This window comes from Haemaphysalis longicornis, unplaced genomic scaffold (assembly GCF_048455015.1).
Source record: "Haemaphysalis longicornis isolate Haplotype H1 unplaced genomic scaffold, Haemaphysalis longicornis Haplotype H1 scaffold_1, whole genome shotgun sequence".
NCBI lineage: Eukaryota > Metazoa > Arthropoda > Arachnida > Ixodida > Ixodidae > Haemaphysalis > Haemaphysalis longicornis.
This window is the reverse complement of record NW_027526203.1, coordinates 15,044,687-15,070,760: the sequence shown is the minus strand read 5'-3', so window position 1 is coordinate 15,070,760 and position 26,074 is coordinate 15,044,687. Positions and strand designations below refer to the sequence as shown.

The 26,074-nt window shown below is 51.6% G+C and overlaps 1 protein-coding gene across 1 annotated transcript; it reads left to right on the top strand.

Moving 5' to 3' along the window:
- Window positions 1-407: 407 nt before the first annotated feature.
- On the top strand, window positions 408-26,074 carry LOC144155544 (uncharacterized). Its single transcript, XM_077687100.1, has 3 exons — window positions 408-412; window positions 526-679; window positions 25,844-26,074. The coding sequence occupies exons 1-3, from the start codon at window positions 408-410 to the stop codon at window positions 26,072-26,074; spliced, it is 390 nt and encodes a 129-aa protein (XP_077543226.1).

Here is a 26,074-nt window from a genome sequence, read left to right as displayed (position 1 = left end):
TTATATTGACCTCTGCGTACCGAGAACACGGGTTCTATTAAAAAAACTAATAGGCAAATCAAGCTTTTATTAATCCCAAATGACCGCTCACTTTTTGCCTGAAGCATCGCGTACAAATGTGAAAGAGGTGTTTGATAATGGGCTTGTGAAGGGGCATAATTCTACACCAGGACTGCAAATCCATCTGTGATATTTTCAAGGTATATGGCGCAACTTGCAGGCCTAAAAACATGCTTATGTACCTACGTACTCGCATTTGTGGCATAGGTGCCACTGACCGCTCGTGTGTACGAGCATTCACGTGTGTACGTATGTAGTAACGTGTATGTAGCCCGCGATCTTACGAACTTACTCGCGTACATACACGTGCGTACACGTGCGTCTGTTTTTGTGCACTTATCGTTACCATGGCGTACACTTTGCTACCGAATTAGTTCGCAAAAAATAGAAAACGAGACACTGCTTTTGTCTATGGCCCCTCTGAGTGAAGGTCTTTTGATTTGTGGGGCTCTTGGAACTGCGCAGAGCCAAGGCGGCACCCGCGTCTCCCACGCCGTTTCCAAGCCGCAGTCCCCTCCTGGAGATGAGGCCTCCCACGGACCGACCACCTCCGTCGATGACGTCAGGAGGCGGGGTGCTTTCGTCGCCCCTGGAGCCACCACGAGACCGGTTTCTGCAAGTAAGAGTGTTGAAGCAAGGCGTTCCTTGAGCGCCGCGAGAAACTGTCGCCAACGTGAAATCATGCTTTGCTCGCTGCACAGACTGAGCAATACTGTGTGCGCAGTGCATTCTGCAGTGCTTCTATGCTCTTCTTCGTACTATATGCGTGGATCGTCTAACACTGAAGCTTCTTGTTTAAGCTGGGGTGGGCAGAGTTGCGATGGTGTCCAGTGTGCTGTATGACTGAGGACATTAGACACCTCTAATGCTAGTCAGCGGGCAACAGCGTCAAAGGCACTTGTGCGACTCCGACGTGGAAGCGCACCAGAACTTTCCCACTTCCTCGAACCCTGCCGCAATCATGGCAGGGCAGTGGTCGGGATAAAAACTCTGTTTGCTTTCCTTGCGAAATCAGTGCTGGAAGAGGTTCTGTGAACGTTACAGATGCTCTTGCTCCCTCTTTTCATGGCGTCCAGTTTGTTTTGCGAGGGATGGGGGCCCATTTCGGCTACGATGGCCCGTACCAATTTTTTACAGCCGCTTTGCGCTAGGAGAGTGGCTTCCCTTATGTCTTCAAAGGTGCAGAAAAGACGTAATTTTAGAACATCTTCGACGACTGAAACTCGAAAAGTCGGAGGTTTATGGCTGTGTTATATTATGTGCTAAAAAAGGCGTTTATTTAGTTTTTTTCTGCGAAGGTAAGTTTGTTGTGCGGGATGATGCAGAATATCCGGCTTATAGTAAGTGCCTGCATGAGTGTTATCGATTCCTCTTTCACTCTTCCCATTGCCCTGGTTAGGCATTTTACAAAGTGTCCTAACGCGTTAAAGATTTCCTCTTTTTTTGCGATAATGAGTACGTTTCCTTCGCTTCTCAGAAGGCCCATGCTGAGGATTCTTTTGTGAGTGTTCTCTATGATGACAGCATTAAACATTTTGTGGTGTTTTTTTCATTCCGCCCGCGTCGGGCATCCCTTGTTTCCCCGAACACACATTGTGATGGTGACAAAACCTCTGAAAATTTAAAAATCAAATTACAAAAATTGGAAGTAATTGCTATAAGCTGGGTTTACTTTCTTACTAGGGCACATATTTTTGTTTCTGCTCATAATCTAGCACTTTCACTGATTTCGCGACACTGGCGGTAATGTTCTGTCACCTTTGTAATTAGTTGACAAAATGTTGGTGTCGGCATAAGTTACGATGAGACAGCCGCTTTGCTGTGATGGCTTCACTTGCGGCTACGGCTGCAACGGTCTCCCCAGCTTTCTATCCCTGACAGAGCGTAGAACAAACTTGACTGCGCAGCCGCGGTGCCTGCTTTATTAGCACGATAGCATTATTGGGCTCATTTTTCGATTTCGCTGTGGCTGCTAGCTGTCCAATATCAGCCATGCTGATCAAGCGTCCACGGAAATACGTCACCGCAGCCACCCGGAAGCTATGACTGAGGCAGCATGATTTGAGGGCTGGCCTGAATCTGTAAAATGGCGCAGGGGCAACTAAAGCGTGTAAAGGAGGGCAATAATACTACTGCGGATAAGAAAGAAAGACGCGGATTATCAGCAGGTGTCGAGCCTGCGCGCTGAATTTAGTGAACCGTCCAGTCGGTGATAGCATACTCGGCAGACACGTCAGCAAACTGACGCCATCACACCAAATTGCCTTTTCCCCAGAAGATAAAAAAATACAAACGTCCGGTAATTCACGTGCCGAAGCTACATTTGGGATACGAGCCGCGAACAGTCGAAGGCTTCTGAAAATTTAGACGGGCTTGAGATCTTTAACGTGTGACGAAATCTCGACGCCCGGGATTTTCAATTTTCTGCATCGGTCAGGAAGATGGCTGCCGCAGCCGATAATCGAAACCGCGTCCTTTGGCTCACTGCCAAGTAGTGCGTACCCTTAACCACTGAGCCAACCGTGGCGTGCTTCCCCCCATACTGATGCCGGCATCAACATTGGATCACCCAACTAAATCAGCGGCAGAGGATTAACGCGCCTCAGAAATCAAGGAAGACAATGATTATGAGAAGAAACGAAGTAAAAAAAAAACAGTCATCATCGTCATTACCAGCCTGGTTGTGCGCAGTGCAGGACGAAGGCCTCTGCCAAAGATCACCCGCCACGTTTATCGAGTGCGGGATACGTCATCCCTTTGCTCCCGAATTTCCCCCGTTTTCAACTCCCCATTTCCTCTTTCTGCCCTGGCAATACACTTTAAAGGCGACATGGCACCAAGAACTCGATGGAGGGATAAGCTACGAAAACCAAGTATATATAGGGTCTAATCATGTGAATTTTCAAGCTACTTTTCAATATCCCCGTGGTTGTATCTCCCCTGGAAGCTCTTTTTGGCTAACGACTGAGGGCTCCCCGCGGGAAAGTTAAAACTCATCGTAAAACAGGTAAGGATGTCCTCCCAGAGAACAGTCACGTATGAATGCTCGCCGTCGCTCTAGAGTCAAGCGGCAGATCCGAACTTACAATCGCCAAAAACGAGAAAACATTTAAGCAATTCCCCAGATAATAAAACGCCTAACCTAGAGAAGAGCATGAAAGAAAAAAGAAGAAATGGTAAGACCCATACAGCCACTGATCACGGGCCGGATATTACAGGGCTATCTTGTACCGCAAATTTACCCGCACCGAAGAAAATCAAAGAATAAACACCATCAGGACAGCATATAAAGCAGTCCTCAACCTCGCAATTTTGACCGTGAGACGGACTCGCAACAGAGGCGGATCTAGAAGAAAGGGAAGCCCATTTTTCAATAGGCGGATGAAATTACAACATTCGGAGACAATGAATGGACTCGGGTAGCGCCAAACAAGAGCAGTGAAGGTCATTGAGAAAGGCCTTGCAGTCGACCTAAATAGGCTCTTGACGATGATGATGAAGAATATACCGTGAAATTTTGTTTTCATAAGGATTTTTCAGAACTGACAGAAACCACTCTCCTAGCACCAAGAGAGGTGCCGGGAAAAGAAAATCGGGACGGGCTGCCCTGATGAAAAGAAACGACTGCGCACCATGACAGACATGTCATCGATCCAAGGACAACACATAATAACTCTCCTCTATCAAGAACAAGGATCAAGTTCATTTGACGAAAGTTCCAAAATCATGAGACAACATACACTGACTCCAGCATCTACGAAAATATTACGAGGAAGCAATTGCCGTAGTTCACTACTTAGTCCTTCTACGTACATGGCACTTCTGCGTACAGGAGCAAAGAAACAGAAGTTGGAGGCATCTTCTTGGCAATCCGACAAGCGGAAGTATCGAATAAAAGCGTTAAGAGTATTAGAGACTCTCAAATGGCATGGGGATGTTTTCTGCATGCAGATAACACCTAAACGCTTCGGTAAGATAGTCCCTTCCACAATTCAGAAAGTTAACGTCTCCTGGACACCCGGACACAAGGTACTGGAAGAGAACAATGCCCCGACCAAGAGGCACGTGAACCTACATACAGTGCCCCTTGCGGCCCCGAATACAGCACTTCCCTTAACGAAATGCGCCAAGAACGTCTCCCCATTGTACGCCTAGGAACACGATTTTTCCCTCTGCTTTAAGAGGTTCTCAATGCCGAAGAAGCCCCAACTATTTGGTGGATAAACCAACAGAAGCATCTACAAATCTATGTGGGCAAATATTTTTGGTGGCAACATTACGCACTACCTTACAACTCTGCTGAAATAGGGAAAACATTCACCCTCTTCCACGCAACATTCCCATGTGCAAGAGTATGTTGAAGGGAGTACAACTAAAGCATGACATATTGCACTTACATTGAGTAGGCCTCTTTTACCAGATAGCTACCTCAAAATCAGCGCGAACTGCTAAGAGCGCAAGGGAAGAGGCTGCAGCATACAACGACCTAGATTTCATGTTCCATAGTTGAGCCATGTGCAAGGGTATGTTGAAGGGAGTACAACTAAAGCATGATATATTGCACTTATATTGAGACGTGGGAGGCCGCTTTTACCAGGTAGCTACCTCAAAATCAGTGCGAACTGCTAAGAGGGCAAGGGAAGAGGCTGCAGCATACAAAGACCTAGATTTCATGTTCCATAGTTGAGCACCCTACCATCGCTTTACCCCCTTTTCCTAAACTACACCTATTTCTTCGTAGAAGAGATCTCTCTCTTTCTATAACTCTTCGCAGAAAACGAAAACGCTCAGTCCGGGAACCACATCCAATCATAAAGCCTTTGAGACACTGATATTGACACCTTCTCACTCAAACTGGCCAACACTCCGCAGCCGCAACCTTTGACCCTCACATCTCAAGCCACAGAAGCGCAGAGGGTCTTTGTCTATCCCGGGCCACGCGGATTAAACATGCGCCCTATCTCGCTCACGTCCTGCGTGGGCAAGGTCGTGGAGCACATGGTTCTCAGGAGACTTCAAGCGTTCTTGGACGACACGGACCAAATGCCGGCGACCATGTACGGGTTCCGGCAACGCCTGAGCACCCAGGACGTCCTCGTCCAGTTGAACGAACTAGTTGTCAAGCGAGCCACGAAGAACGCACCGCGGGGGATACTGGCACTTAACCTCAAGGGGGCCTTTGACAACGTGTCTCACGCGAGCGTCCTGGAGAACCGAAGGAAGACGGGATGCGGCCGCAAGACCTTCGGCTACATCAAGGACTTCCCCACAAAGAGGACGGCTACGATACGGATAGGCGAGGAACGGTCGGAACCCGTGGAGCTCGGAGACAGGGGCACCCCTCAGGGGTCGGTACTGTCGCCTCTGCTCTTCAACCTGGCCCTACTCCCCCTACCCGAACTACTCAACCAGATTGAAGGCGTGGACCACGCGTTCTACGACGACGACATCACGGTGTGGACGAGTCGGGCGGGATCAGACGCCTGGGCGGAGAGGTACTGCAGAGAGCGGCAACGACCGTCCACGAGTACGCTAAGCCTGTGGCCTGAGCTGCGCTCCACAGAAATCGGAGCTGCTCATGGTGCAACCGGGCAGACCGAAGAAAGAGGCGCCGCCGAACATGGCCATCTCCATTGACGGCACGCACATCAAGCCGACCGAGCAGACCCGCATTCTGGGCCTGTTGCTGCGAAGCGACAGCAGGGCGGCGGTGGCTTTGACAAAAATCAAGAACACGTCAGAACAGATTACGAGCATGATCAGGAGAGTTGCCAACCGCAACAGATGACTCAAGGAAGAAGACACCTCGCGCTTGGTGCAGGCTTTCGTCGTGTCGCGAGTCACCTACTCCGCCCCGTACCCCCGGCTGACGAAGGCGGACAGGGAAGCGCTCAACGCGACCATAAGAAAAGCAACAAAGACCGCCATGGGCATGCCGATGTACTCGTCGACGCAACGTCTGATGGACATGAGCACGCTCAACACCGCGGAAGAGCTGATCGAGGCTCACCTGTCGAATCAACCAATACGGCTGAGCAAGACCGAGCACGGCCGGGCCGTCCTGAGAAAGATCAGATGGCAGATCGAACCACAGCCATCGGAACCACAGCCATCTGCCATCGGATGGCAGATCGAACCACAGCCAGAGACGGTAGCGCTACCCAAGGAGTGGCAAATAGAAGTTATTTGTCTGTTCCAAACTGCGCAGTCAGGCGTCAACAGCGCCGGCACGTGAGGGAGGAAAAGTGAGCACAAAAAAAAACATCCCCCTCGCGAGGGGCACGATCAAATGCAGAGCATTTCCGCGGGGGGCGCGCCTGCAAGTCGTATGGATTACGTATTGGTTGTTGTTGTAATTGTTGTCTTCCAGCGTAGACATTGTCGATGAAGTCGCTGGTGAAACGTGAAACGTGCCGTGAACCCCCTGCCGCGGCTATGAAGCAACGTGGAGCGGCTATGACGCAACACAATCCAACCCAATCCACTTTAATCAAATCCAATCCAAACCAATCCAATCCAAGCCAAGCCAAGCCAAGCCAAGCCAAGCCAAGCCAATCCAAGCCAATCCAATCGAATCCAATCCAATGCCCCTCGCGGGATAGTGTTATAGCGCCAAAATCGCGCCACCACACGAACGCGTGATGTTGACGTCACGATCAGACCACAGATGTTAGCGACCGGAGCACGCGCGAACGACATATGTGGTTTAAGCGCGAACCGAACGAGGCGAGAGAGCGCGATGCGAGCACCCCCACCTGTTCTTGCGCGCGAACCGACTGTTGATCAGCGCGAACCCAACGCGGCGAGAGAGGGTGTTGCGCACGTCCCCACCTGTTGTGCGCCCGAACCGAACGCGGCGAGAGAGGGCGTTGCGAGCGGAGAGAAGGCGAGGAGGACGCGGGGGAGAGGGCGCACCTGTGGCCGACGGCTGAATGAGTCAAGGATATAAGGCGTGTTCGTAACATTCCATTCTGTGTCGGCTTTGTGGTGCAGTGGGTAGAGTACCGTGTACCTTGCGTTCCGCCCGCAGAGTCGTTGGTTCGAAACCTGGCGCCGGTAAGTATTCTTTTTTTATATAGTGTAGTGGGAGCGATGCGGACTACGGACGCCAACGCGGTGACATCGTGAGTTACTGAAATGCTCTGCATTTAAAACCCTCGCTGCTTGTCTTTCTCTTGTCACTGACCTTCAGTGATCATAGAGCATAGACCGCCAATACAGAAACTGCGTTCGGAAACGCCCCCTGGGAATCGAAGTAATGCTAGCGCGTCTTACATTTTGAGATAAAAACATAGATGTCACCTGAATTTCTTTGCGTATGTTTTCTTCTGCCTCGGCTGTACTGTCACGGTCCTTTCAACATGTCCGTTGGGGCTGCGCAGATTGCAGACTCGCGTGAGCCTTCGCATCTGCCAGCCTAAGCCTGCCTTCCTCCTTGCGATGGTCATGTACAGTCGGGGACTTAATTTTGCAGACCACGCGAGCGCATGGCAAAAGCCACCGATGCGCGCTCTGGAGGCCCGGCGCCTGTTGTCGAGACCGGCGCGGCGCGCATGCGCGTCCTGTTTTACTCGCAGGCACGCCGATTTTCTCGCTTCCTGCAGCGGTGCTGCAATGGTCGCTCAAGCACCGCATAGCGACGCCTTTGTAGCATTCCTTTCTTCCAGATGGCACATTTGGGGCCTAACGTGACGATTGCGATGGCTTTGGCGTAAGTGCTGCTCGCGTCCTGATAAACACTTGCGCGTCATGTTTTGTTTGTTTGCTTTGTGCTTTATCGTTTACAGACGATGAGTCTATCGGCTTGCGAACGGCGTTCACGAATGAAGCTCGTACGAAGCACAGTCTCACGGTACCGCGCTACCGACGACGAAATGCCAGCTATATGAATAGCGAACCTTTATTCACCTTGCTTATTGTGTAATTTGGCCACTGAACATATATTCCAGCTAGCTCTCCGCTGCCCATAAAGTAGGTGATTTGCAATTTGATAAAAGAAATTATTTTGATGTTTTTGCTTCCTACTTCATTACTTAAAAATGATAGAAATACGTACTCCCATAAATTGTCTGTTGGCTCTGCCCGTCGCATCTGTAAAAATGGCACCTCGGGCTCACATTGAATGCCGTACAATTACTCGCTACTTTTGAGAAGCTGTTTTTCCAAGGCCCCTTTGCCGGCTTACTAATAGGCCAAGAGATGCTGTTAGCCGAGGAATTCATTCCTAAGGGGGTGAATTGCTTCAAGGCGGGAGCAATTCTTCAAGGTCGGCTTGCATTGATTGATTATGAGGTTTTAACGCTCCGATGCTACAAAGCCGATAAGCTGCATCGTAGTTGAAAGCTCCGGATTAATTTTGATTAGCTGGAATGTGTAACATGCGCCGAAATCCCGAACACACTTGAGCATTTTCTCTTTTCGCCTCCATCAGAAAAGAGCCACCTTGCAGATGCCCAGCGGAGCGGAAGGACAAGGTCAGCAAGAAAACAGAAGGACAAGCTGATTGTTATTGTTTTTCAGTGGTTAAACACCCGTTCATTAGCGACAAAACATTCCAAAGGCCCTAAGTAGCAATTAATATTACGGCGAAAAGCAGCGTCGACGGGAACCCGAGGTGCCGTTTTGAATAATGCCGACGCGCCGAACGAACAGACAATACATATGGGTATGTCTTACAATCATTTTTAAGTAAGGAAGTGGACATTAAAATAAAACAGAGGGTTTTTTTTATCAAACATGCAAATCGCCTACTTTATGGGCAGCGGAGATCGAGCTGGAATATATATTCAGAGGTCAAATTACACAATAAACAAGGTGAATAAAGGTTCGCTATTCATATAGCTGGCATTTCGTCGTCGGTAGCGCGGTACCGTGAGACTGTGCTTCGTGCGAGCTTCATTCGGGGACGCCGTTCGCAAGCCGCTAGTATCATCGTCTATAAACGATAAAGCACAAAACAAACAAATAAAACATCACACGCAAGTGTTTATCACGACGCCAGCCGCACTTGCGCCAACGCCCTCGCAATTGTCACGTCAGGCCCCATCTGAAAGAAAGGAATGCTACAAAGGCGTCGCTATGCGGTGCTTGAGTGACCGTTGCAGCACCCCTGCAGGAAGCGAGAAAATCGGCGTGCCTGCGAGTAAAACAGGACGCGCATGCGCGCCGCGCCGGTCTCGACAACAGGCGCCGGGCCTCCAGAGCGCGCATCGGTGGCTTTTGCCACGCGCTCGCGTGGTCTGCAAAATTAAGTCCCCGACTGTACCGTGCACGCTTGATGAACGCGGCAGTTAGCGGACGGGCAGGTGCCTCGGCAAAATCGTGGGCCTAATAACGCGCGTTAATAATTCAAATGCGTCACCGGTGCCTACCTTGGCGTTCTACTGTGCGGTATTCCCTTCTTGTATTCACTGAACTAGTATCTCCTCATGAATCACAGTAAGCTGTGGCCGCATCGAGGGCCTCGGTATACGTTCTTTGGTGCACCAGCTTGCTAAGCGAGTCCTCGGCCCGTCAACTACATTTGACAGCTAGCAGGAGCTCGAAATATGGCACGTACAGAGTTAAAAAGGTGTCCTTCCCGAAGATCTTGGTGTAGTGGCAGTGGGTACCACCCTTAAATTTTCTATGGCCACATTTCCTATATTAAGGTCGTGCAAATTACGGAGGTCCGCCATCTTCCTTATCTCCCTCGACTCGCCGTGGAGGCGAGAGGGGGGACTTGCCTCCCTTCCCCTGCGGCCCCGCGTTTCCCCGCTTCGTGAGGATAAATGCGGGGGGCGCTGCCGACTCCCTGACTGGACAGGGTTTGCCCGGAAGGTCCGGGCGGCGTGGTCCGGGGCCGAAGACGAAGGAAGGGCCTCTTTGGATACCAGACATCATCGGGAGTGGCCGTACGTACGTGTTGCTCCTTTTTGGCCTTCCTGTGTCCGCCCTAGTGCCTGTTTCTCCCGTCCTGACCAAGGTGGTCTTGGAGGTGGTAGAGTGACGCGCCGACGTTCCTTATTGCAGTGCAATAAACGTAGGGGTGGCTATTTCTGTATCTTGCGTGTTCCTTGCTGTTCGCTGCCGCTGCGCCAAAGTTAGCGGTACGTGGCGGCATTCAGCGGAGCTAGCCTTGCGGCCGAATGTCGAGGGTCGAGCTAGGTCGCCATAAGAAGGAGCAACACGTACCTTCTTCGTCGGCCCCGGTCCAGCCCGGCCGGAGCTTCCGGGCAAAACCGGTCCAGTCAACAGTCGGGATCTCCCCCCGCCGTCATACTCCCTAAGCGGGGAAACGCGCGGCTGCTGGGGGAGAGAGATAGGGAATTTGGCGGACCTCCGTAATTCTCACATCCCTCCCCCTAGATCGAAGCCACTCGACATCGAAAGACTCCGGCCAACGATGACCTCACTGTTTTTAGATGTGACGCATCCCTTGATCTGAGGCATGTCCCTCCTGCGTCGTTGTCGCGGCGTCCGTCCGCATCCCTCCTCCGTTCTTCTCTCCCACAGCTGTGTGCAACTCTCACGCGGCTCATTAGCATACCACAGATGGCGCGCTTGTTTGAGCGCGCTTCGCTGCGTAGCGCTGCATTAACAACTCCTCCGGCGCCCGCAAGTGCGCGCATGCGCGACGCACACCACCTGCGCATGTGCAACTCTCCCCCGTTCTTCTCTGCGACAGCTGTCTGCAACACTCTCACTCCGTCGCATTAACAACAACAGCTGCGCGCTAGCTTCGCTCCGCTCGCGTCTGCTCCGGTGCGCAAGTGCGCGACTCTCCTGCGCTGTCTCCTCTTCTTCAGGCGCTGTGAATATAAAGCGGGTAGCGCGCTGCGGCGGTTCAGTCAGCGCTCGCTCTTGTTCGACTCCGTGTGACTTTGCTTGACGACTCCGTGCTTGACTTGATTCTTCCGATGAAGACGTGATGGAAGCGACGGTCCCTTCAGCGAGTGGGCTGACACAATCCAATTCCAGCGTCAGCGCAAACGCTCAAGGCAACGTTACGACCAATTGAACCCCCCGATGTGTCGCATCACATCAGGGTTCCCTCGCTGGAAAATGGGCGTAATTTTGTCGCTGCATGACACACTTCTCGAGCAGGTCCAAGAAAGTCCAATTCCGAAGATGCACAACTGCGCCAAAGTCCACAACTGTGCCAAAGTCCACTTTGCACCGCACTGCCACCACATATTTCGCCAGAATCTGCCGGTTGACCCGGGTTCGTCAGTCTGCACACAAGGCTGGCCGCGTACACTGTCGGCCAGCCCGAGGTCCGTAGTCCCCCCCAGTGAAGTAGGCTGGGCCATTTGAGGACCGGGCCCGGGCAGCAGGCAGCTCCCAAGCGGGCACTTCCAGCAGCGGTTCGCCCCGCGCCGCTGGCGGTGCGGCAAGCAAACGCACCGTCGGGCGCGGGGCGTCGGGGTTGGCGATTTCTGTGTCCTGTGTGTTCCATGCTGTTGGCTGGCGCTACGCCAAGTTGGTGGTCCGTGGTGGCGTTTAGCGGAGCTAGCCTTGCGGCCTAGTCTCGATGGGCGAGCTAGGTTGCCGTAAGAACCCTGGTCCCCACAAGGTATAAAGCGGAAGAGAAAAGAGACAGCTGAAACTTGGGTGTAGTATCGGCTGCGTAATTCGAAGGTTGCGGTGCTGGCTCCGGTCCGTGTGCTGAGCCTTCGCGGTAGCAGAGCAGGTATTGCTTAGGACGAGTATACTGAAGTTCGTGGCCTTGGTCCCAACCGGAGAAGCATGTTTTGCTACTCTTTATTTTTCATTAAATCAATAAATAAAAAAATTAATTAACGTGCTTCAAGAGGGAAAATGAATGAATTACTTTCCCTTCGCCCTCATTTGCGTGCTGGCGGCTGGCCTTCCTTTGTGGGTCTTTGGTTCACAAGCCTTTGTTCTCTTTTTTTTTTTTTAACGCGCCGACGCAACGCAGGCGATGAGGCGCGCCGTAGTGGAGGGCTCCGGATTAATTTTGACCACCTGGGGATCTTTATCGTGCGCCGAAATCTCGTACACACGGGCGTTTTTGCTTTTCGCCTCCATCAGAAAAGCGGCCGCCGCGGCCGGGAATCGAACCCGCGACCTCGTGCTCAGCAGCGCAACCTTTGTTCTCTGGCTCAAGCAGGGATTTTTGAGGTTCCGGGGCTAGCCTCACACGCACCACTTTCGATGGGTGACACACTATCATATCATTAATAAAATTCATATGTATTACCTGCAATAAATGGTAGTGTACTGCGAATCAAACATTTTGTGCCGACATTGTTATCAGTTCTTCAGCCTGAAGGGTAGAGAGAATGCTGAGCCCTCTATATTGCCGCGAACGATGTTTTAGGCTTGTTTGTTTGTGTATTGTTTTTGGCGACCGGCTGCGCCGGGCTATGTTATCTCTATTATCCGTTTGCGAAGTGAAGAGCATGTTCTATTCTTTATGCCGCACGTGGTATCTCCTTTGATAGAGAGAGTGTCGCGAACTAACGCCACCAACCTAGAATAATCTTCTATGATCTACTGCGTTCTGGACGCAGTTGGACTGTTCGAGAAGCCCTCACGCCGAGAGATAAATGACCGCAGAGCAGACGCCGCGGTATCCCATTCGCCTACACCAGTCTTCGCACGTCACTTTGTTGACTGCTGTTTCGCCGCCTTTGTATTCTTTGAGTTGTTAGGGGAGCACAAGTTCGCTCCAATAAACTTGTTTTTCCTTCAAGACAGCTGCGTCGTCTCTGCCTACGTGATATTTGGTGGAGGTGCTGGGTACATGCACCCTAAGCCCTTTTTAAGCCGACAAACCAGCCCAACTCGTGTCACCCGCCGACAGCAAGGTTTTGAGCCAGAGTTTGGACTGCTTCCGGATAAAGTGAAGAAAAGAGACGTCGTGAAAAGCACTATGATCAACGCAGGCACCATGACCAGTGCTTGCAAACCTGCCCTCGTTCTTCATAGCAACCCAGGTAGCCCCCATCATTTCATGGGTCACCTGCGGTGGACCCCGCAGGCTGGTTCGAGCAGGTCGAACGGGTCAGGCTATTTAACTGATGGGACGACGCGGAGACACTGAGGCAAGTGTTCTTCTACGTTGAGTACTCAGGATGGATCAGGAATGAAAGCATTGTTCTGTTCGTTAAGAAGATGAAGAGGCCTTTCAGGTGTGCTGAACCTTGCATGGCGGAAGAAAAGAAGTTGCGCTTCTTGATGCGCGGTTTGAAGGAGGCACTGTTTGCTGGACTTCTCCGGAATCCGTCCAGAACCGTCGCCGAATTTGTGACCGTAGCCAGCACAATTGAGAAATCCCTCGAAATGCGTGCGAAGCAGTATGATCACAACTTTGTCGGCGCGGCCAATGCGAACTATTTCGACAGCATGCGAATTCCGGGAGACAGCCTACGCGAGACTATCCGCGCAGTAGTGAGGGTGGAGCTGCGAAAACTTCTCGCAACGCCGCCGCAACACGAAATCGCTTCCCTCAACGACGGCATTAGGGAAGAAGTGCAGCAAGCGCTGGGAACTTAAACGACGCAAGTAGCAAACCGCGAGCCTCAAGCAATGGCCTACGCGGCTGCTATCCGTCGAACTCGCCCACCTGCCCCCTATCGTCCCGAGGCTCCAAACCGTCGTCCCCTGTCGCCGGCCCGACCACCTGTGGTGCAAGCACCTGCCCCAAGCCCGGCCAGCGCCCTACTGAAATCCAAGATTACCTGTCCAACACCAACCGAGGCCCAGCGCGCTTCAACCATTCGCCTCCCCTACCCATACCGATCGCCAAGCCATCGAAGCAACGCTGACTTCACGCATAGGAGTTCCCCAAGCCCACGTAGGGGAAACTGAAAGCAGCAACTTCTAGAGGAAAAGTTACACGACGGCGGAAAAATGAAAACTCCATAACGACGCAACGTCTCGCCGAAGAAAGTGATTCACAACATGCCCTCAGCCCGACGACCGGATCCAACCTCGCCGTGACTCCCGAACACGACGACAACGAAAAGACGCGACGCGTACCCGAAATGACTGGGCCTGCCGCTGAGAAGACGAGGACAATGACGACCCATAGTGCCCGACCGCAAACACACACAAGCCGAGAGATACGACGCCCCTACGCACCCCAAACTCGACGAGAGCGGCGTCCGACGTCCAGTTGCCCATCGACGGCTTTGACATAGTTGCCCAAATCGACACTGGAGCCGACTACTCAGTAATGAGCGGGTCATTCGCGTCTAAGCTGAAGAAAGTTACGACAAGATGGGATGGTCCACACATGCGCACAGCAGGGGGCCATCTCATAACGCCAAGTTGAACTTGCATATCGCGCGCCACCTTAGACGGCACCACGCACCCTGCTGCGTTTGTCATTTTGCCTAACTGCTCCTGCGATGTAATTCTTGGAATGTACGTGTTGACGGACATCGGTGCAATAAGCGATCTGCAGACAAGGTTGATAAATTTTTCCTCCGATCACTCCACGACGCCGGTACCGAACCCCGAACACCATGCTGCTGTAAGAATCGCAGACGATCACGTCATACTGCCACCTCGCGCTAGGTTGATGATGACCGTCTACTGTGAGGATGCTGCTCCTGACATCGAAGCTACCATAGAGAGCGAGCAAAGTTTGCTTCTCGACCGAGGTGTCTCCATCGCAAGAGGCATTGCGCGCTTTGGGCAATGCAAATTTCACGTTTTGGGCACTAATTTCACCGAGGAGTAGCCGCATCTAAACAAAGGCGCTGCAATTGCGTCCCTTGAAGAATCTCAAAAAAACAAGTCAAGTGATCACGGTCACCAACTTTGAACACGCACTCGCAGATGCTTTCAAGTGGCCGCTATCCTTTCGAGGTGAACCCGGCGCTGCCGCAAGAGAAACAGGACAAATTATTGGATCTGCTGCGTCGCTACAGCGAGTGTTTTTCGTCGAACTCAAAATTGTCAGATACCCCTATCGAAACACCGAATTATAACCGACATGGAGACCAACCTACTCGACAGTCACCGTACCGCGTGTCTACACACGAGTGGGAAGCCATCCGGACACAAGTCGACGACATGCTCAGCGACGACGTTATACAGCCATCGAAAAGCGCCTGGGCTGCTCCGGTCATACTCGTTAAGAAATTGGATAGCACATTAAGGCTCTGCGTTGACTATCGGCGACTGAACAAAATCACGAAAAAGGACATTTACCCCTTACCACGAATCGGCGACGCCCTCGACCACCTCTGCCACGCGAAGTACTTCTCATCGGTGGATCGGAAGACCGGCTACTGGCAAAGTGAAGTGGATGAGAGAGATCAAGAGAAGACTGCATTCATAATCCCAGACGGCCTGCTTGTTTAAGTTGATGACGTTTGGGCTATGCAGGGCACCAGCAACGTTTCAAAGAGTAATGAACACAGTTCTAGCTGGCTGAAGTGGCACACCTGCCTTGTTTACCTCGACGACGTTGTGAAATTTGCCTGGATTTTCCACAAACACCTTGCAAGGTTGGAGTCTGTACTCGAGGCCATCTCTACGTCGGGGTTGACGCTGAAGCCTGAAAAGTGCCGCTTCGCGTACGAACTCAAGTTTTTGGGCCACGTCGTCAACGCCGCGGGGGTCCTGCCTGACCCGGCGAAAACTTCAGCCATAGCGCACTTCCCAAGACCGAAAGACAACAAGGGCGTGCGAAGATTTCTCGTACTGTGCGCATACTACCGGCGCTTCGTCGCAAATTTTCGCACGCATTGCAGTGCCACATACGCGCTTGACGAAAGATAGCACCCGTTTCAGCTAAAAAAATGCCCAAGAGGAAGCATTTTGCGAGCTGCAAAAACGCCTGCAAAGCCCGCCCACGCTCGCTAATTTCGACGAAAACGCCGAAACGGAAATGTACACGGACGCCAGTGATATAGGCTTGGGTGTCGTTCTCGCCCAAAAGAAAAGCGGTTGCGAATAGGTAATCGCGTATGCCAGCCGCGGCCTGTCAGAGGAGACGAACTACAATGCCTCCGAGAAGGAGTGTCTCACTATTATATGGACCAATTCAAAATTTCGGCCATGGTAGGCCGTTAAAAGTTATGACAGACCACCCTGCGCTGTGTTGGCTCGCCAATTTGAAGAACCCCTCTGGCCGTCTTGTACGGTGGAGCTTGCGCCTACAAGAATTCAACGTTACAATCGTCTATAAATCGGGCCGGAAACACTCCGACCCCGACAGTCTGTCATCCGCCCCCGTCGTCACACCACCTCAAGACTCCGATGAAGACCGCGCGCTCTTTGTAGTCGTGACGAAGAGCGACCTATCCCCTCAGTAGCGTGCCGACCACGAGCTGCGCGTCATGATCGACTACCTTGAATGACGCTACTTGAAAGCAACTTACCAGCATTCAGCCTCAAAAACGCCGTCCTTGTGAAGAAAAATTTCAACCCTGGAACAAGAACAAGTTATTTTAGATGCGCCGCATCTCTTGCTCTCGGGCATGTCCCTCCATCGGCCTTGTTATTGTCGTCGCGGCGTCCGCACGCTCACTGCACGTATGCAACTCTCTCCCGTTCTTGTCTACGACAGCTGCATGCAACACTCTCAATCCGTCTCATTAGCATAACAGCTGCGCATGTGCGCTTCGCTACGCTCGCGTCTGCTCTGGCGCCGCAAGCGCGCGCATGCGCGACTCTCCTCCGCTCTCTCCTCTCCTTCAGGCGCTGTGAATATAAAGCGGGTAGCGTGCTGCGGCGATTCAGTCAAGCGCTCGCTATCGCTCGAAAAACGGCAATTAGTCGCTCTCTCAGTAAAAGAATGAAAATTACGCCCATCTTCCCGCGTATGAGAACACCTGCTTGTGATGGAATCCATCCTACGCGTTCACAACACGTTTCACCCAATTTAGAGAATCAACCCAATGGAAACGCCAATTGAACCCCCGATGCGTCGCATCCCATCAGGGTTTCCTCGCGGGAAGATGGGCGTAATTTTTTTTCTTTTCATCCCCGCAGACCTTCGCGACGAAATTTTGGAAGACTGCCACTACGACCAATCTTCCGGATATCTCGGCACAGCACGCAGTATCGGAAAAATCAAGGCGAAGTACTACTGGCCCCGCCTTACAACCGATGTGTCCCACTACGTCCGACGCTGCCGTGATTGCCAGCGACGAAAAACGCCGCCGACAAGACCCGCTCGATTTCTGAAGCCGATCGCCGTTCCAACGAGGCCCTTCAAGCAGATTGGGATTGCCCTTTTGGGCCTGTTCTCTACGTCACGATCCGAGAACAAATGGATTGTCGTAGCGACAGACTACATGACGCTCTACGCAGAGACCGCCGCTCTTCCCAGGGGGACTGCACAAGAAGTCGCCAAGTTCTTCATAAACCAATTTTAGCTCCGACATGCAGCCTGTGAAGTCCTAATCACGGACCGCTGAACGGCCTTCACTGCGGAGCTCATGCAAGGAATCTTTCGCTACAGCAACACGGATCACCGAAGAACGACGGCGTACCACCCACCCCCAAACGAACGGACTAACGGAACGCCTGAACAAGGCGATCGCGGATATGCTGTCTATGTACGTCGACGTTGAACATAATGCTTGGAACGAAGTCTTTCGGTATGTCACGTTTTCGTACAACACGGCTATCGAGGAAGCTACGCAGATGACACCGTTCGAGCTTGTCTACGGAAGACGGCCTACCATGATGTTTGACGCATGCTTCCACACGTGAAGACGGCGACCTCAACGCAGACGTCCAAAGATACCTTCAGCGTGCGGAGGAGGCCCGCTAGCTCGCTCGAGTTCGCAGAACGGACCAGCAGCTGGTGGATGTCGGAAGCTACAACCTCCGACGCCGAGACGCCGAGTACCGCCAAGGGGATCGTGCGTGAGTTTGGTGTCCCATCCGACGACGAGGACGCCGGGAGAAGCTTCTGCGACGGTATTTCGGACCCTCTCGGATTCTACAACGTGTTGGGCAACTTAACAAGGAGGTGATCCCCGATGGTGATTCCGTCTACGTGGTTCGCCTGAAACCTTACTACGCACGATGACGAACTTTTTGTTGTTGTTGGTGTTGTTGTTGTTTGTCCGGACTGTCTTTATTTTAGCACCCGGTCCATGTCCCCTTAGAGGGGGCTAACGCCACGAACCATGTTTTGGGTTTGTTTGTTTACATTTTGTTTTTTGGAAACCGGCTGCGCCGTGCAATATTATCTGTGTTATCCGTCGCCCAAATGAAGCGCATATTCTATTCTTTATGCCGCACGTGTTACCTCATTTAATAGAGGGAGTGTCGCGAACTAACGTCACCAGCCTAGAATAATCTTCTATGATCTACAGTGTTCTGGATGCAGTACGAGTGTTCGAGAAGACCTCGCGCCGAGAGAAACGACCGCAGAGCAGACGCCGCGGCTTTCGATTCGCTGACACCAGTCTGTGCACAGCACTTTGTTGACTGCTGTTTCGCCGTTTTTGTATTTTTTGAGTTGTTAGGGGAGCACAAGTTCGCTCCAATAAACTTTTTTCTTCAGGACGGCTGCGTCGTCTTTGGCTCCCTGACAATATAGAGCGCATCATAGCCATGGTTTAGGCTCGCCGCAGCGCACCCTGAGTAGTTTCTTATTATTGGTATCTTGTGTCCACTCTTCGCTAGTATTGTTTGACATTACCCTAAGATTTTCAGTAAAATATCTGTAGTTGCTTTAATAATCGAATGAGGTGTTTGTTTTTAATATTCGAATAAAAGATGCCCTGTGTAAGTTAGCGAGTGCTCCCTGCTGTATTTGTCCGAATATAGGGATAGTGTTCATATATAAGCGATTAGAAGGAAAACAGTTCTGCTACAATGTGAACTGTGCTTTATTGTCGAAAGCTAGAGGTTTTTGGTCGTGGTTGCAGATGAATTCGCACTGGCCTTATGGGAACGTGCGACATCCGTGCATTTCAGTAATGACATTTCAATACGACCACGATAGCCACAATGGCCTCAATGAAACTTTCCGCAGACGAAAGGGGAAACGTTATTGCCAAGGACTCGTACATATTGAGTGATATTTGATCAACCAGAGTAACAACAATTTGAATAATGCTTCGCTAATATTCTTATGTAGATCGCGGAGGAGCATGGGGGTTGGTTGAAAAAGTGGAAAGGGAAAGTGAATAGTGTAGGTTTTTTTTAATACGGAATGAAATCAAAAGAGTGACGTTGAAGCACGCGCAGTGATGCAGAAATATCAATAAGCTCCTGCATTTTTAACGTTTTTCACGATACAACAATATAACAAACCCACTAGTAAAGATTGTTTCCCCGAAGTCCGGTGTCGATCAGGAACCCAATCGCCCGGGCTCCGGTTGATTTGGCAGGAGGGTGGCAGGGCGATGGTGTTGAAGTTCTTGGAGGTGGCGGTCGAATTGACGAACTCGAGTCGTTGAAGTTGATTAAGTGAAACGGAAGTTTGTGTACAGCTATTTACAGTAGGATAACTGGGTACATGAGTAATGAAACGAAAAAAAACTTCAAACTTCAGCTAGACGCTAGCTCCGAGTGCGCACAAATCACTCGAGCTCCTCAGCTTCGTCTAACTCTCCTATCCTCGGAGACTACACAAACCGCTCGAGAAACGAAGGCCGCGGCTCTGTCTCGCCGCAAGATCCGTCTAGTTGCCGGTACGGCGCTGCACCCTAAACCTCCGACGCGATCTTAACCGTTACAGTCATGAGAGTCATGGTTAGTTTGACTGGTATGAATTCCATATGACCCTGGTACGGTGTGTGGGGTATCAAATTAAAGGTCTCGTCGAGGGGGATCACGTGGGACAAATATAAAAATGCTTTCTGGTTATAATTATGAGGATATAGCAAAAGGTATATAGCAAAAGGTACACACTCACACTTACACGCTCACTCACTCACTCTAATTCACTCACTCACACTCACACTCACACTCACACTCTCACTCTCACTCACACTCACACTGTCCCTCACACTCACACTCTCACACTCACTCTCACCCTATCACACTCTCACTCACACTCACACTCTCACTCTTACTCCACTCACACTCACAATCACACTATCACTCTCACTCTCACTCACACTCAACTCCCACTCACACTCACACTCTCACTCTCACTCTCGCTCACACTCTCACTCTCACTCACACTCACACTCTCACTCACACTCTCACTCACACTCACACTCACACTATCACACTCACACTCACACTCTCACACTCTCACTCACACCCTCACTCACACTCTCACTCACACTCGCACTCACAATCTCACTCTCACTCCACTCACACTCACACTCACACTCTCACTCTCACTCTCACTCACACTCACACACACTCACACCCTCACTCTCACTCTCACTCACACTCACACTCTCACTCTCACTCGCACTCACACTCACACTCTGTCACACTCACACTCTCACTCTCACTCGCACTCGCACTCGCACTTGCTCTCTCACTCACACTCACACTCACACTCTCACTCTCACTCACACTCACACTCTCCCTCTCACTCTCACTCCACTCACACTCCCACTCTCACTCTCACTCTCACTCAACTCCCACTCACACTCCCACTCTCACTCTCACTCTCGCTCCCACTCTCTCTCACTCACACTCAACTCCAACTCACACTCACACTCACACTCTCACTCTCGCTCTCGCTCTCGCTCACACTCTCACTCTCACTCTTACTCACACTCACACTCTCACTCACACTCTCTCTCACTCTCACTCTATCTCTCACTCTCACACTCTCACTCTCACTTTCACACTCACACTCTCACTCTCACTCTTACTCTTACTCTCACTCACACTGTCATCCTCACTCTCACACTCACACTCACAGTCTCACTCTCACTCTCACTCTCACTCGCACTCGCACTCGCACTCGCACTCGCACTCACACTCTCACTCACACTCTCACTCACACTCACAATCACACTCTCACACACTCCCACTCATACTCACTCACACTCACACTCACACTCACACTCCCACTCACACTCACACTCACACTCACACTCTCACTCACACACTCACTCTCACTCTCACTCTCACACTCACACTCACACTCACACTCACTCTCACACTCTCACACTCACTCTCACTCTCACTCCCACTCTCCCACTCACTCACACTCACACTTACACTCCCACTCCCTCTCACTCTCACTCTCACTCTGACTCACACTCACACTCTCACTCTCACTCTCACTCACAATCACACTCACACTCTCACTGACACTCTCACTGACACTCTCACTCACACTCACACTTACACTCACACTCTCACTCTCACTCACACTCACACTCTCACTCACACTAACACTCTCACTGACACTCTCGCTCACACTCTCACTCACACTCACACTCACACTCTCACGCTCACTCACACTCTCACTCTCACTCACGCTCTCACTCTCGCTCTCACTCTTACTCTCACTTGCACTCACACTCACACTCTCACTCACACTCACGCCCTCACTCTCACTCTATCTCTCACACTCACTCTCACACTCTCACTCTCACTTTCACACTCACACTCTCACTCTCACTCTTACTCTTACTCTCACTCACACTGTCATCCTCACTCTCACTCTCACTCCCAGGCACACTCATACTCTCACTCTCACTCACACTCTCTCTCTCACTCCCAGGCACACTCACACTCTCACTCTCACTCTCACTCACACTCACAGTCTCACTTTCACTCTCACTCACACTCACACACTCACTCTCACTCTCACTCACTTACACCCACACTCACACTCACACTCACACTCTCACTCTCACTCACTCACACTCACACTCTCACTCTCAGTCACAAACTCACACTCTCTCTCTCACTCACACTGACACTCTCACTCTCACTCACACTGACACTCTCACTCTCACTCTCACTCACACCCACACTCACACTCACACTCTCACTTTCACTCACTCACGCTCACACTCTCACTCTCAGTCACAAACTCATACTCTCACTCTCACTCACAAACTCATACTCACACTCACACTCTCACTCTCACTCAGACTGACAATCTCACTCTCATTTACACTCACACTCTCTGTCACTCACACTGCCACTCTCACTCTCACTCTCACTCACTCTCACTCACACTCACACTCTCACCCTCACTCTCACTCACACTCTCACTTTCACTCACACTCTCACTCACACTCTCGCTCTCACACTCACACTCACACTCTCACACTCTACACTCTCACTCTCACACTGTCTGAATCTCTGTGAGGCCATTTGAGTTCTGAATTCATTTTGAGTTCTCAGCCCATTTTGAGTTGAGTTCATTTTGAGTTTTGAGTACATTTTGAGTTTTGAGTACATTTTGAGTTTGAGTACATTTTGAGTTTGAGTACATTTTGAGTTTTGATTACATTTTGAGTTTGAGTACATTGTCAGTTCTGAGTACATTTTGAGTTTTGAGTTCGAGTGAGTTCTGAGTGCTGTGCTCAATGTGAGTTTGAGTTTGAGTGAGCGCAGATGTGCTGCTCCGCATTGAGTCTGAGTTTGAGTGAGTCGTGATTCGAAGAAAAAAATTGTGAGTGAGTTTGAGTGAGCCCGCGCCAACTTTGCCGAGGTATGGTCTCTACGCATGCGTTTTCGTGTTTTCCATCGGCCTCCTCGGTTATACTCTCACCTTCAAGACTACCTAACCCACGCGACATCTCCGTACCGTTCCTACCCTCTTCAAACGTTCTGAGCTCCTCATCCTCCGTCTTGTCGCGTTCTCTCTCACTTCCTTTACCATTTTCTACATGTTCAACCCAGTCTACCTTCTCAGCTCCCTTATCCACCTTTAACTCTGGCTTTTCCTCAGCCTGATCGTCAACTCCGTCTCTTTTTCGCTCCCTCTCGTCACATGCTCTCTCGTCTTCTATCTCCTTTCTGTTCTGGGCGAGCTCCTGAACGCCCGACCTGGAGTTGGCTTTCTCGTGCAACTTACGAGCGTAATTGGGAGTGCGGCGGGCCCCAAGACTTTCCTGCGCGACTCCAGTCTCCTCCGCTCCACCGATTAGAATTTGGGTACTGCCCGTGCCAGCAAGTTCACCATGCATTAACGCAGTGTCCGATGCAAAAGCGGCTCGCGGCTCTACACCCGCGACAACGCTGCTACCCCTTGACTCTGCTCCTATACCGGACGCGCTTGCTTGAACACTCCGCGTGCTCGCCTCCCTTTCCATGCAGCTGTTCACGGCTGAGCCGCTCGCTTCTCGTGCGCAGCCACGGCCGCCTATCTCGTTCTCGCGCGGCTTCAAATTGAAAAACGGGCTGCCCCCATTCAACTTTTCTGTCAGCGCGTAAATGGGCCTGTTCGAAGGGTTCTGTCTCATGCGCTGCAGCTCCATTCCCAAACTTTGCCTGCGAGGCTGCTCGTCATGTTTGAGCATCACTTCATTACACCGCTCTACGGTATCACCGGCCGCGCTTACCTCGTCGCTCCTCATCCCAATGTCCATCTCCGCGCGTTCGACATCGGCGGAAATGCTAGCCTCGTGTAGGGAGTCACGGCTATTTGCTTTGTCATCGCAACGTACAACCTCCAAACACTGGCCGGAACCATTCGACTAGCTCGGTCTGTGCCCCATTGTTTCTACTCGCGGGTGTCCGAGCGCAAGGGCGTCTGCCTTCTCCGCTCCAGTTCCAACTCATACCTTCGCAACCGCTCTTCCGATTCGAGATTCAGCTTTTGCATGCGTTCTTTAAATTCTTGCGGTGCTTTTCTCTCTCGTTCTTCGAATTCGCGCGCTCTTTTCTCCTCTCGCTCTTGAAACTCCAACTCCATTCGTCTAATAATCTTTGTTTCGGACTCCGTTTGGACCACCCCTCCTGCCGCTGTTCCTCCTTGAGGTGGTGCCTCATGCGTCTGACCATTTCCGTCTCCTTCCGCCATGTTCGCCAGCATGCTCCGCATGACTACCATGCAACCCCAGACTCAGCCTACACCGCCACAACGAAGCGCAAGAAATCCCACTCACCCGCACCTTCGGTGGTCGTCTGCCGCGTCGCTGGCTCCGTGCGCTGGCTTGGCTCTGCCGCTCCACTCCGCGCGGAGCTCGGCCGCCGCCGATGAAGGCGGGCTTGCATCTGCTTGCTGTCCCTGGTTGTGGCCTGGTGATTTCTTCTGCCAAATCCTGTTGGCTGCGCCAGTAAAGATCGTTTCCCCGAAGTCCGGTGTCGATCAGGAACCCAATCGCCCGGGGTCCGGTTGATTTGGCAGGAGGCTGGCGGGGCGATGGTGTTGAAGTTCTTGGAGGTGGCGCTCGAATTGATGAACTCGAGGCGTTGAAGTTGATTAAGTGAAACGGAAGTTTATGTACAGCTATTTACAGTAGGATAACTGGGTACATGAGTAATGAAAAGAAAAAAAATTGGGCCCATCTCCCCGCGAGGGGAACTCGAGTAAATGCGTCGCATAGGGGGTAGGTGTATTGCGTTAACGTTTAGTGTTTGGGGAGTTGGTGGTAGTGAATGCGTTGTATCAGCAGCTTCTTGACGTAGTTTGAATGGGTCAAGGATATAAGGCGCGTTCATAGCCTCCCATTCTGTGTCGGCTTTGTGGCGCAGTGGGTAGAGCACCATGTACATTGCGTTCCGCCCGCAGGGTCGAGGGATCGAAACCAGGCGCCGGATAGTATTTTTTTTTATATAGTGTAGGGGGAGGGGTACGGACAACGACGGTGCGGACTACGACGGACGTCAACGCGGGTGACATCGTGAGTTACTTAAATGCTCTGCATTTACAAAACTTCAAACTTCAGCTAGGCGCTAGCTCCTAGTGCGCACAAATGACTCGAGCTCCTCAGCTTCGTCTAACTCTCCTATCCTCGGAGCGTACACAAACCGCTCGAGAAACGAGGGCCGAGACTCTGTCTCGCCGCAAGATCCGTCTAATTGCCCGGTATGGCGCTGCACCCTAAACCTCCGACGTGATCTTAACCTCGACTAGGGGGCTCACAAATCCCAATCTAGCTTTAACGGTCGAGACTCGTTGTCCCGCCGGGAACTGCCAGCTTAGCGCTCAGACAAGAACGATTTCCAACGGCCAAGTTCGGCCTTATAAAATCACCCTCTCTCGGTAACGCCCCTGTAGCGTTCGTACACGCGTATGGGAGTGCCCGAATTCACGTAAACAGCTGTCACTCAGCACGCCACGGAATATTCATTGAGGCGCCGCCACCTTAGGGTCAACGGCACGCCCGCAGACGAGCAGGTTCGCGCGACCCCGCGGGGTGAAAGCGAAAGACGGCGACAGTGCGTCATGCTGACCAGGGCGCGACAACAATGGAGACACGCCGGTAAACCCACCACCTCCGCTCGTCGAGCAGACGGTCCTGGAATCCGGCGGCGCTGTTTACTTTCTCAATGGGGGATTATCCTTGAGGCATGCGGTGGGCCAGACGATCCGTCTCCCGTGCGAGCCGTGACGAATTAGCGGTGGTTGCAGAGCAGTGTGTTGCAGTGCTACGTCGCCAGAGAAAGCGGCGGGTTCTTACGCGCAGCCCGGGTGCCCGGCTGCTAATCTCATAAGTGGACCTTACACCCACTGTAAAACACTAAAAACATTTTTTTGGTCATAATTACGGAATGTTAGGAAATACCTTCTGTGAACAGTTTTGGCTCTTATTCAGTTTAATGAACGAGTTGCTTTTGTTCCTTTTTTTGATGCTTTTTTCATTCAGCCCACGATGCACATATGAGAGCACACCGAAGCAATTTTAGGTGCAATGCATAGCTTTACAAGCGCAACTCTGCGTAAGTGGCACAAGGAAACCCGGTTGCTTTGTTTTCTTCGCAGGTGCCCGTCACCCCAGATGATGACGAGGACGGGGGGATGTACGACGACGTGGACAAACTGGACAGTGCCAGCCTGGTGCACCAGTACATCGATCGCGTGGGAAGCCTGAGCACGGAGCGTGAGCCGAGCTGGCACTCGCTCTACCTGTCGCTCAGCGAGGACCATGACCAGGCCACCACTGCGGCCGCCGACGGAGACCTCAAGGTGGCTCCTGCCGCCGACCGGACATGA